The following is a 12,500-nucleotide window of genomic DNA, read 5'->3' as shown; positions in this document are numbered from 1 at the left end:
GTCATTTTTCCATTTACAATAATGCACTGTAAAAAAACGATTGTAGATTTGACGGTAAAATGGCTGCTCAGTTGGCAAAATTTTTACAGTAAAAAAGAAAGTATCGTTTTTCCATTCACAAAAATGCGCTGCAAAATGAGACATAGATTTTATCGTAAAAATAACAATGAGACCGTTTTTCCATTTACAGTAATGTGTTGTAAAAAGGACTAGATTTTACGGTAAAATAACAACTGGCAGCACAGTCCCCAGAATTTTACTGTAAAAATAAATGTAATTTTTTTTCATTTACAGTAATGCACTGTAGAGACAGCAGTAGATTTTACAGTAAAATGGCAGCTCAGTTGCCAGAATTTGTACTGCAAAAATAAATTGTCATTTTTCCATTTACAGTAATGCGTTGTAAAAAGAGCCATAGAGTTTACAGTTAACCTACAGCTCAGTTGCCACAAATTTACCGTAAAATAAAGTTGTTCCTTTTACAGTAATGCGCTGTAAAAAATAATCTAGATTTTACGGTAAAAAAACCCAAACCTGGCAGCTCAGTCCTCAGAATTTTACTGTAAAAATAAATGTAATTTTTTCCATTTACTGTAATGCACTGTAGAGACAGCTGTAGATTTTACAGTAAAATGGCAGCTCAGTTGCCAGAATTTTACAATAAAAAAAATTTTTTTTTACAGTAATGCACTGTAAAAATAACGACTGGAGATTATACAGTAAAAAAAACTGGCAGTTCAGTTGCCAGAAGTTTTACTGTAAAAATAAAAGTAGCATAGTTTTTACCATTTGCATTAATGCGCTGTAAAATGAGACACAGATTTTACCGTAAAAAGAACAATGAGACCCTTTTTCCATTTACAGTAATGTAATATAAAATCGACTGTAGATTTTATGATTAAAAAAAAAACTGCCAGCACAGTTGCCAGAATTTTTACTGAAAAAATAAATGTAATTTTTCCATTTACAGTAATGCGTTGTAAAAAGAGCCATAGAGTTTACAGATAACTGGCAGCTCAGTTGCCACAAATTTACCGTAAAATGAAGTTTTTCCTTTTACAGTAATGCGCTGTAAAGGCGAATCTAGATTTTATGGTGGAAAAAAACCTAAACCTGGCAGCTCAGTCCTCAGAATTTTACTGTAAAAATAAAAGTATCGTTTTTCCATTCACAAAAATGCGCTGCAAAATGAGACATAGATTTTACTGTAAAAATAACAATGAAAACGTTTTTCCATATACAGTAATGTACTGTAAAAACGAATGTAGATTTTACGCTAAAATGGCAGCACAGTTGGCAGAATTTTACTGTAAAAATAAAAGTATCGTTTTTGCGCTGCAAAATGAGACATAGATTTTACCGTAAAAATAAAAATGAGACTGTTTTTCCATTTACAGTACCGTGTTGCAAAAACGACTGTAGATTTTACAGTAAAAAAAACAACAGTCCCCAGAAATTTACTGTAAAAATAAAAGTTGTATTTTTTCCCCATTTACAGTAATGCACTGTAAAAACACAGCCGTAAATTTTACGGTAAAATGGCAGCTCAGTTGGCAGAATTTTTACTGTAAAAATAAAAGTATTGTTCTTCCATTCACAAAAATGCGCTGCAAAATGAGACATAGATTTTACCGTAAAAATAACAATGAAAACGTTTTTTCCATATACAGTAATGTACTGTAAAAACGAATGTAGATTTTACGCTAAAATGGCAGCTCAGTTGGCAGAATTTTACTGTAAAAATAAAAGTATCTTTTTGCGCTGCAAAATGAGACATAGATTTTACCGTAAAAATAACAATGAGACTGTTTTTCCATTTACAGTACCGTGTTGCAAAAACGACAGAAGATTTTACAGTAAAAAAAACAACAGTCCCCAGAAATTTACTGTAAAAATAAAAGTTGTATTTTTTCCCATTTACAGTAATGCACTGTAAAAACACAGCCATAAATTTTACGGTAAAATGGCAGCTCAGTTGGCAGAATTTTTGCTGTAAAAATAAAAGTATTGTTCTTCCATTCACAAAAATGCGCTGCAAAATGAGACATAGATTTTACCGTAAAAAAAAAAAAATTAAAACGCTTTTCCATACACAGTAATGTACTGTAAAAACGAATGTAGATTTTACGCTAAAATGGCCGCTCAGTTGGCAGAATTTTACTGTAAAAATAAAAGTATCGTTTTTGCGCTGCAAAATGAGACATAGATTTTACCGTAAAAATAACAATGAGACTGTTTTTCCATTTACAGTACCGTGTTGTTAAAAACGACTGTAGATTTTACAGTAAAAAAAACAACAGTCCCCAGAAATTTACTGTAAAAATAAAAGTTGTATTTTTTCCCATTTACAGTAATGCACAGTAAAAACACAGCCGTAAATTTTACGGTAAAATGGCAGCTCAGTTGGCAGAATTTTTACTGTAAAAATAAAAGTATTGTTCTTCCATTTACAAAAATGCGCTGCAAAATGAGACATAGATTTTACTGTAAAAATAACAATGAAAACGATTTTCCATTTACAGTAATGTACTGTAAAAACTAATGTAGATTTTACGCTAAAAAGGCAGCACAGTTGGCAGAATTTTACTGTAAAAATAAAAGTATCGTTTTTGCGCTGCAAAATGAGACATAGATTTTACCGTAAAAATAACAATGAGACTGTTTTTCTATTTACAGTACCGTGTTGTTAAAAACGACTGTAGATTTTACAGTAAAAAAACCAACTGGTAGCTCAGTCCCCAGAAATTTACTGTAAAAATAAAGGTTGTATTTTTTCCCATTTACAGTAATGCACTGTAAAAACACAGCCGTAAATTTTACGGTAAAATGGCAGCTCTGTTGGCAGAATTTTTACTGTAAAAATAAAAGTATTGTTCTTCCATTTACAAAAATGCGCTGCAAAATGAGACCTAGATTTTACCGCAAAAATAACAATGAGTTTTTTCCAATTACAGTAATGTGTTGTAAAAACTTAGATTTTACAGTAGAAAACTTGCAGCAGTCGGCAGAATTGTACTGTAAAACTAACAGCGGTACCGTTTTTCCATTTACAGTAATGTACTGTAAAAACACGGCTGTAGATTTTACAGTAAAATGGCAGCTGAGTTGCCAGAATTTCACCCTAAAAATAACAGTGGGACTGTTTTTCCATTTACAGTAATTCACTGTAAAAACAATGACTCTAAATTTACAGTAAAATGTCAACTCAGTCACCAGAATTTCTGCTTAAAAATAAAAAAATGCTCCAGGTAAAAAGGGGGCAAAGTGACCAAACTCTGACACCTGACCTGGTTTTAAGGAGTCTGCTCTCCCACAGAAGTCCGACAGCTCGTTATTGAGGATGATGCCGGTCCGCGCAGAGTAAACGGTTCCTCCGAACCTACAGCCAGAGACAGAAGCGGTCAGAACCTCTTCTAGTTCTTGGCCACACCTTCTTGCTCACAGGTGGTTTATGGTGCTGGTGGCAGACACGGCCAGTCCCTCCTGGTCCAGCACGGACACGTGAGACGTGCCAGTGCGGTCCGGCAGGGGTGGCGTGTGGATGTAGGAGTAGTAGGCGTCATGATGGGTGGTGTTGGGGGAAATCCTGGCTCTGATGTGCTGGATGAAGGCGGGGTCCAGGAGGTGGTCTGCGCTCTGGAAGAAGACCCTGTGGTGAGTCCTTCACAAATCTTCTATCATTGATTGGCGAAAATGTCTTCAAGGTTTTGGTGCCACCTCATATTTTTGGTGCTTTTTTTCCCCTTTTTTAAATATCATCATTACGAGCAGATTAAAAACATTTCAAAAAAAATATCCACTGACTTTGAGGGACTGATTGCAACCTGGAGGGCGCTAACTTCTCAAAGTGTGGTAAGCAACACATGCCGCCCTCCGCTGTCGCCAACTCAGCCACTTTCCCACTCCTTCGCTACTTTTTTTTTTCCACAAAAGACTCTTCCCGAGAGGTCGTGTTGACAGTGGCCTCGCGCAGCAGTCCCAGCTGCAGTCAGAGCAGTGTGGAGACCCTCTGCATCCATCCAGTGGTCTAAGCAGGGAAGCCCAGACTTCAATCTCCCCAGCCACTTCGTCCAGGTCCTCCCGGGGGATCCCGAGGCGTTCCCAGGCCAGCCGGGAGACATAGTCTTCCCAACGTGTCCTGGGTCTTCCCCGTGGGGGTGCCCTAAACACCTCCCTAGGGAGGCGTTCGGGTGGCATCCTGAGCAGATGCCCGAACCACCTCATCTGGCTCCTCTCCATGTGGCGGAGCAGCGGCTTTACTTTGAGCTCCCCCCGGATGACAGAGCTTCTCACCCTATCTCTAAGGGAGAGACCTGCCACCCGGCGGAGGAAACTCATTTCGGCCGCTTGTACCCGTGATCTTGTCCTTTCGGTCATAACCCAAAGCTCATGACCATAGGTGAGGATGGGAACGTAGATCGACCAGTTAATTGAGAGCTTAGCCTTCCAGCTCAGCTTCTTCTTCACCACAACGGATCGATACAGCGTCCGCATTACTGAAGACGCCGCACCGATCCACTCTTCCCTCACTCGTGAACAAGACTGCGAGGTACTTGAACTCCTCCACTTGGGGCAAGATCCCCTCCCCAACCCGGAGATGGCATTCCACCCTTTCCCGGGCGGGAACCAGGGACTCGGACTTGGAGGTGCTGATTCTTCTCCAAGTCGCTTCACACTCGGCTGCGAACCGATCCAGTGAGAGCTGAAGATCCTGGCCAGATGAAGCCATCAGGACCACATCATCTGCAAAAAGCAGAGACCTAAACCTGCAGCCACCAAACCGGATCCCCTCAACGCCCTGACTGCGCCTAGAAATTCTGTCCCTAAAAGTTATGAACAGAATGGGTGACAAAGGGCAGTCTTGGCGGAGTCCAACCCTCACTGGAAACGTGTCCGACTTACTGCCGGCAATGCGGACCAAGCTCTGACACTGATCATACATGGAGCGGACCGCCACAATCAGACAGTCCGATACCCCATACTCTCTGAGCACTCCCCACAGGACTTCCCGAGGGACACGGTCGAATGCCTTCTCCAAGTCCACAAAGCACATGTAGACAGGTTGGGCAAACTCCCATGCACCCTGCCGAGAGTATAGAGCCGGTCCACAGTTCCACGACCAGGACGAAAACCACACTGTTCTTCCTGAATCTGAGGTTGGACTATCCGGCGTAGCCTCCTCTCCAGCACACCTGAATAGACCTTACCGGGAAGGCTGAGGAGTGTGGTAAGGTTTATTCTGCAGTCCCTCTGCAAACGCCCACGGTTTCCACTAGGGTTGTCCCGATACCGATATTTTGGTACCTAAATATACTTCAATACTTTTTTAAATAAAGGGGACCAAAAAAAAAAAGGCATTATTGGCTTTAATTTGTCCATGGTTCTTGCCCGGAAAAGGGTGGAGTGCCATCTCCGGGTTGGGGAGGAGACCCTGCCCCAAGTGGAGGAGTTCAAGTACCTAGGAGTCTTGTTCACGAGTGAGGGAAAAGCGGATCATGAGACCGACAGACGGGTCGGTGCGGCGTCTTCAGTAATGCGGACGCTGTATCGGTCCGTTGTGGTGAAGAAGGAGCTGAGCCGGAAGGCAAAGCTCTCAATTTACCGGTCGATTTACGTTCCCATCCTCACCTATGGTCATGAGCTTTGGGTTATGACCGAAAGGACAAGATCACGGGTACAAGCGGCCCAAATGAGTTTCCTCCGCCGGGTGGCGGGTCTCTACCTTAGAGATAGGATGAGAAGCTCTGTCATCCGGGAGGAACTCAGAGTAAAGCCGCTGCTCCTCCACATGGAGATGAGCCAGATGAGGTGGTTCGGGCATCTGGTCAGGATGCCACCCGAACGCCTCCCTCGGGAGGTGTTTAGGGCACGTCCAACTGGTAGGATGCCACGGGGAAGACCCAGGACACGTTGGGAAGACTATGTCTCCCGGCTGGCCTGGGAACGCCTCGGGATCCCCCGGGAGGAGCTGGGCGAAGTGGCTGGGGAGAGGAAAGTCTGGGCTTCCCTGCTTAGGCTGCTGCCCCCGCGACCCGACCTCGGATAAGCGGAAGAAGATGGATGGATGGATGGCTTTAATTTAACAAAAAATCTTAGGGTACATGAAACATATGTTTCTTATTGCAAGTTTGTCCTTAAATAAAATAGTGAACATACGAGACAACTTGTCTTTTAGTCGTAAGTAAACAAACAAAGTCTGCTGAAGTATGCAGTAACATATTGTGTCATTTATCATTCTGTTATCTTGTCAACATTATGAGGGACAAACTGTAAAAATGTATCTTTTTTATTTACTGTTAATATCTGCTTATTTTCTGTTTCAACATGTTCTATCTACACTTCTGTTAAAATGTAATAATCACTTATTCTTCTGTTGTTTGGATACTTTACATTAGTTTACATAACTTTTGTGCAATGTGTTGCTGCCATTAAATTCTAAATTACCGGTAACGATTATTTGAAAAAAAAAAGAAAAAAAAAAGTTTCTCAGTTTGAACATTAAGTATCTTGTCTTTGCAGTCTATTCAATTGAATATATACACTGCAAAAAGTCAGTGTTCAAAAACCAGAAAAAGAAAAAGAAAAGTTAGGGGTATTTTACTTGAACTAAGCAAAATTATCTGCCAATAGAACAAGAACATTTGGCTTGTCAAGACTTTCCAAAACAAGTAAAATTAGCTAACCTCAATGAACCCCAAAATACCTTAAAATAAGTATATTCTCACTAATAACAAGTGCACTTTTCTTGGTAGAAAAAAAAGAGACCTTTTTGCTCAATATGTTGAAAAATATTCTTAAATGAAGTAAATGCTAGTGCCATTATCTTGACATAATGATATGCGCCCATCATGATTTTTTTTTTCATGCTTGAAGTAAGAAATTATTCTTTAAAAAAGTAGTTTTATACTAGTTTTATATTTTATTTATTTGTATTATCTTTTATTATTATTATTATTATTATTATTATTACTATTTTCTTTGTCTTTTTTTTTTAACACTGTGGCACTTTGAGGTTGTTTGCTCAACGTAAAGTGCTTTTTACAAATAAAATCTATTATTATTATTATTATTATTGTGAGTGTTGCTGACACATTTTTACATCAGTTGATATTCTAGTTTCAAGCATGTTTTACTCAATATAGGTCATCAAATCTCAGCAACAAGCTGTAATATCCTACTGAGATCATTTAGGACCAAAACCCTTAAAACAAGTAAAACACTCTAACATAAAATCTGCTTAGTGAGAAGAATGATCTTATCAGACAGAAAATAAGCAAATATCACCCTTATTTGAGATATTTCATCTTACTTAGATTTCAGTTTTTGCAGTGTAGTATTTGCAAATCATTGTATTCTGTTTTTATTTACCATTTACACAACGTGCCAACTTCCCTCGTTTTGGGTTTTGTATTTTAAAAGTTTTAAACAACACTTTTTTTTGCGAGAGACTCCTTCGCCACGTTAAAACATGACTTTTGTGTTGCAATACCACTTTGCTGCTGTAGAGGCGCCACTGGGCTGTTTTTGTTGAACTATACACAATCATCCTTGCCCATATTATTAATATCATGAGTATATTTCTGATCCTGACCGTCTTGCTGTTGAAGAAAGGATCACGAATGGTCCCTCGCTGGCCATTAGCGAATTTGGCTGCCTCGATATAACGGTGGTAAAACTGGACTTTCTGCCCGCCGACCAGGGAACGTGGCGTCAAGGAGAACCCTGTTGAAAGAAAGAAAATATTCATTCATTCGTCCGTTTTTGTGTATGCTGTGTGACTGTGTAACCTTGCATTATCTTGAGGATGAAGGCCAGCAGGGCGCCCCCAGCAGGTGGTGGAGGGATGTGCATCAAGGTGTCCCCCAAAGGAACAGTCCAGGGGTCCACCACCCTCACCTGGTACGACCTCAGATCCTCCATTTCTAACGTTCCACCTGAGAGTGACACATTTTTAAAAAAAACTTTCCAGCTACTGGTACTGATTTATTGTAGAGTGGATGTTCTCCGCCCACCTGCATCTTTTACATCTTGAATTAAAAGGCGGCCTATCCTTCCGTTGTAGAAGGCGTCCACTCCTTGCTTGGCAATCACCTCCATGCTCTCAGCCAGTCGAGGAAACTTCATGATGTCGCCTGTCCTCAGAGCACTTTTGTTGTTGTTGCAGAAAACCTCACTGGAGAGGAGGGAAGGCCAAATATTTGTAATTCATTTTTTCCTATGTATTTAATTTAATAATGTACACAGAGGATAGTTTGTGTTTTTATTTAGATTTTTTTAAATTTCATTTTTAATTAAAAATATACAAAGACGACATTTTGTGTATTTATTTAGAATTTATTTTAATTTTAATAGCAAGCAAAGAGGATATTTTCAATATTTACTTAGATTTTCTTTATTTATTTTAATTTAGTAATATATAAAAAATAAAATTAATTTTGATATAGAAAGAATACATTTTGTGTATTTTCTTTAATTTATATTTATCTTATTTCAACTTATTAAAATACAATATTATTTTAAAGGTATTATGTCTTAAGGGATTATTTTACAGCTAGCTTGTGCAACTATACTTAATAATATATGTTTCATAAACATTGAGCAGCTTTTTTTCCCAACGAGGACATTTTCTGCATTTACTTTAGAATATTTTATATATTTTATTTATTTAATATGTTTTCAGTGAATGTTTTACTGCAAGCATGTAACATTTGTACTTAATAATGTACCTAACATATTTTCTTTAACATATATTAGGATTTTTGTTTTGTATTCATTGAAACATTCCAACATATTTTACATATTTTTTATACATTTATCATATTTTAATAATTGACAAATACAACTTTTTCTGTATTATTGATTTATTTGTAGATGTTGTATCAACAATGGCATGAGCGAATATGTTTTTATGCTGGCCTGTGACATTTATAGGTATTAGGTAATGTACATTTCATAATATTTGATCAAAAAACATTTTTTTTAATTCATTCCCAGAAAGGGAACATTTATGAATTTATTTTAGATTATTTTTTAAATATTTTAATTGTTTAATTTTTTAATATTTAATTTGTTTAATTGTTTAATATGTTTTCAGTGAATGTTTTACTGCAAGCATGTAACATCTGTACTTAATAATGTACATAGCGTATTTTCTTTAACATATATTAGAATTTTTGTTTTGTATTCATTGAAACATTCCAACATGTTTTACATATTTTTTATACATTTATCATATTTTAATAATTGACAAATACAACTTTTTCTGTATTATTGTTTTATTTGTAGATATTGTATCAACAATGGCATGAGCGAATATGTTTTTATGCTGGCCTGTGACATTTGTAGGTATTAGGTCATGTACATTTCATAATATTTGATCAAAAATTTTTTTTTAAATTCATTCCCAGAAAGGGAACATTTATGAATTTATTTTAGATTATTTTTTAAATATTTTAATTTTTAAATTTTTTAATATTTAATTTGTTTAATTGTTTATTATGTTTTCAGTGAATGTTTTACTGCAAGCATGTAACATTTGTACTTAATAATGTACATAACATATTTTCTTTAACATATATTAGGATTTTTGTTTTGTATTCATTGAAACATTCCAACATATTTTACATATTTTTTTAATACATTTATTATATTTTAATAATTGACAAATACAACTTTTTCTGTATTATTGATTTATTTGTAGATATTGTATCAACAATGGCATGAGCGAATATGTTTTTATGCTGGCCTGTGACATTTGTAGGTATTAGGTAATGTACATTTCATAATATTTGATCAAAAAAAAATTGTTTTAATTCATTCCCAGAAAGGGAACATTTATGAATTTATTTTAGATTATTTTTTAAATATTTTAATTGTTTAATTTTTTAATATTTAATTTGTTTAATTGTTTAATATGTTTTCAGTGAATGTTTTACTGCAAGCATGTAACATTTGTACTTAATAATGTACATAGCGTATTTTATTTAACATATATAAGAATTTTTGTTTTGTATTCATTGAAACATTCCAACATGTTTTACATATTTTTTTTATACATTTATCATATTTTAATAATTGACAAATACAACTTTTTCTGTATTATTGATTTATTTGTAGATATTGTATCAACAATGGCATGAGCGAAAATGTTTTTATGCTGGCCTGTGACATTTGTAGGTATTAGGTAATGTACATTTCATAATATTTGATCAAAAATTTTTTTTTTTAATTCATTCCCAGAAAGGGAACATTTATGAATTTATTTTAGATTATTTTTTAAATATTTTAATTTTTTAATATTTAATTTGTTTAATTGTTTATTATGTTTTCAGTGAATGTTTTACTGCAAGCATGTAACATCTGTACGTAATAATGTACATAACGTATTTTCTTTAACATATATTAGAATTTTTGTTTTGTATTCATTGAAACATTCCAACATGTTTTACATATTTTTTTTATACATTTATCATATTTTAATAATTGACAAATACACATTTTTCTGTATTATTGATTTATTTGTAGATATTGTATCAACAATGGCATGAGCGAAAATGTTTTTATGCTGGCCTGTGACATTTGTAGGTATTAGGTAATGTACATTTCATAATATTTGATCAAAAACAATTTTTTTTAAATTCATTCCCAGAAAGGGAACATTTATGAATTTATTTTAGATTATTTTTTAAATGTTTTAATTTTTTAATATTTAATTTGTTTAATTGTTTATTATGTTTTCAGTGAATGTTTTACTGCAAGCATGTAACATCTGTACTTAATAATGTACATAGCGTATTTTCTTTAACATATATTAGAATTTTTGTTTTGTATTCATTGAAACATTCCAACATGTTTTACATATTTTTTTTATACATTTATCATATTTTAATAATTGACAAATACAACTTTTTCTGTATTATTGATTTATTTGTAGATATTGTATCAACAATGGCATGAGCGAATATGTTTTTATGCTGGCCTGTGACATTTGTAGGTATTAGGTAATGTACATTTCATAATATTTGATCAAAAAACATTTTTTTTAATTCATTCCCAAAAAGGGAACATTTATGAATTTATTTTAGATTATTTTTTTAATATTTAAATTATTAAATTTTGTAATATTTAATTGTTTTAACTGTTTAATTTTTTTTTTTTTTAATTTTTTAATTTAAAATTTTTAATTTTTTAATTTTTAATTTTTAATTCATTTTTAATTTTTTATTTTAATTGTAATTTTTTAATTGTAAATTTTTTATTTTTTAATTGTAATTTTTTATTTTTTATTTTAATTTATATGTCCGGAAAAATCTGGAAAAAAGGATGATGTTTTACAGGTAGCCTATGACATACTCATCTATGTCACTTAATTATACAGTATTTAAAAACAATTGTTTTAAATGTTATACATAATTAATTTAATTTTCTGTATTTTTAAAAAAAATATTTATTTAATATATTGCATTTTACAGCTAATGTTTATTTATTTTCATTATTCCTCTCTATTATTTTTTCTAATGTTGCAGCTGATGTGTGTATTCCATCTGTTTCCTGTATCATCTCTATGAAATATTCTGCATCTAATCAACATGTTTGCATACCAAAGTGCTGAACTTTCCACTTTGGTCCTGATGGCAGGGAAGTGCAGCAGCTTCCCCAGAAAAGGGGGCACAGGGATGCCCTCCTTGGCCAGTCTGATGGGCTGCTCGAAGAGTTTGGACCAAGGCAGTCTGCCGTACTGCTGGTGAAGGACTTCATAGCCTCGCAGCTCTCCTGGAACGCCGATCCACTGACTACCTTGGAGGTAAACACTGGAAAGTAAGGCTTGATAACAATCAATATTACTGATTATTGATGAATTAGTGACCTGTCATGTGTTTGCCGGTGGTAGTGCATTCATCCAAGAGGTTGTGTGGAAATATCCGAGGTACGCTCTCCCTGAAGTTGAAGACCGTCACCTGGCCTGGGAAGAAGACATCCGGCTTGAAGACGTTCTGCGAATGAAATGAGAGAGAAACTGACCTGTTTTGTTCCTAACTGTGACCACAGAGCCTCCGCCAAGGCCCATACTTTGAGGGTAGACCACTGAGGTGCACAGCAGAACTGCAATGGCGCCATCTACTGCCGAGCCTCCTTGCTGGAGGACATCCCTGGAAGGAAGGAGGAGCAAGTGTGAGTGTTAAAACATGCTTATAAATATATATATATTAGAGATGTTCGACAATATCGGCCTGCCAATATTATCGGCCGATAAATGCTTTAAAATGCAACATCGGAAAATATTGGTATCGTTTTTTTAATATCGGTATCGTTTTTAAAAAAAAAATTTTGTATTTATTAAATCAACATAAAAAACACAATATACACTTACAATTAGTACACCAACCCAAAAAACCTCCCTCCCCCATTCACACTCATTCACACAAAAGTGTTGTTTCTTTCTGTTATTAATATTCTGGTTCCTACATTATATATCATTATATATCAATACAGTCTGCAAG

The 12,500-nt window shown here is 35.1% G+C and overlaps 1 protein-coding gene across 2 annotated transcripts in view; it reads right to left on the bottom strand.

The window, feature by feature from the left end:
- The window catches only part of LOC133638909 (glutathione hydrolase 5 proenzyme-like), a 17,491-nt gene that overhangs the window by 2,892 nt on the left and 2,099 nt on the right, over positions 1–12,500 (bottom strand). For both annotated transcript variants that reach the window (XM_062031949.1, XM_062031950.1), the window contains exons 2-9: positions 12,022–12,149; positions 11,867–11,962; positions 11,601–11,796; positions 8,013–8,173; positions 7,788–7,934; positions 7,592–7,722; positions 3,443–3,636; positions 3,288–3,379 (exon numbers count right to left, since the gene is read on the bottom strand). In XM_062031949.1, the coding sequence (XP_061887933.1) occupies positions 3,288–3,379; positions 3,443–3,636; positions 7,592–7,722; positions 7,788–7,934; positions 8,013–8,173; positions 11,601–11,796; positions 11,867–11,962; positions 12,022–12,149 (1,145 nt within the window). The remainder of the gene's footprint in view (positions 1–3,287; positions 3,380–3,442; positions 3,637–7,591; positions 7,723–7,787; positions 7,935–8,012; positions 8,174–11,600; positions 11,797–11,866; positions 11,963–12,021; positions 12,150–12,500) is intronic.

This window comes from Entelurus aequoreus, linkage group LG21 (assembly GCF_033978785.1).
Source record: "Entelurus aequoreus isolate RoL-2023_Sb linkage group LG21, RoL_Eaeq_v1.1, whole genome shotgun sequence".
Taxonomy (NCBI): domain Eukaryota; kingdom Metazoa; phylum Chordata; class Actinopteri; order Syngnathiformes; family Syngnathidae; genus Entelurus; species Entelurus aequoreus.
This window is presented reverse-complemented; position numbering and strand designations above follow the sequence as displayed.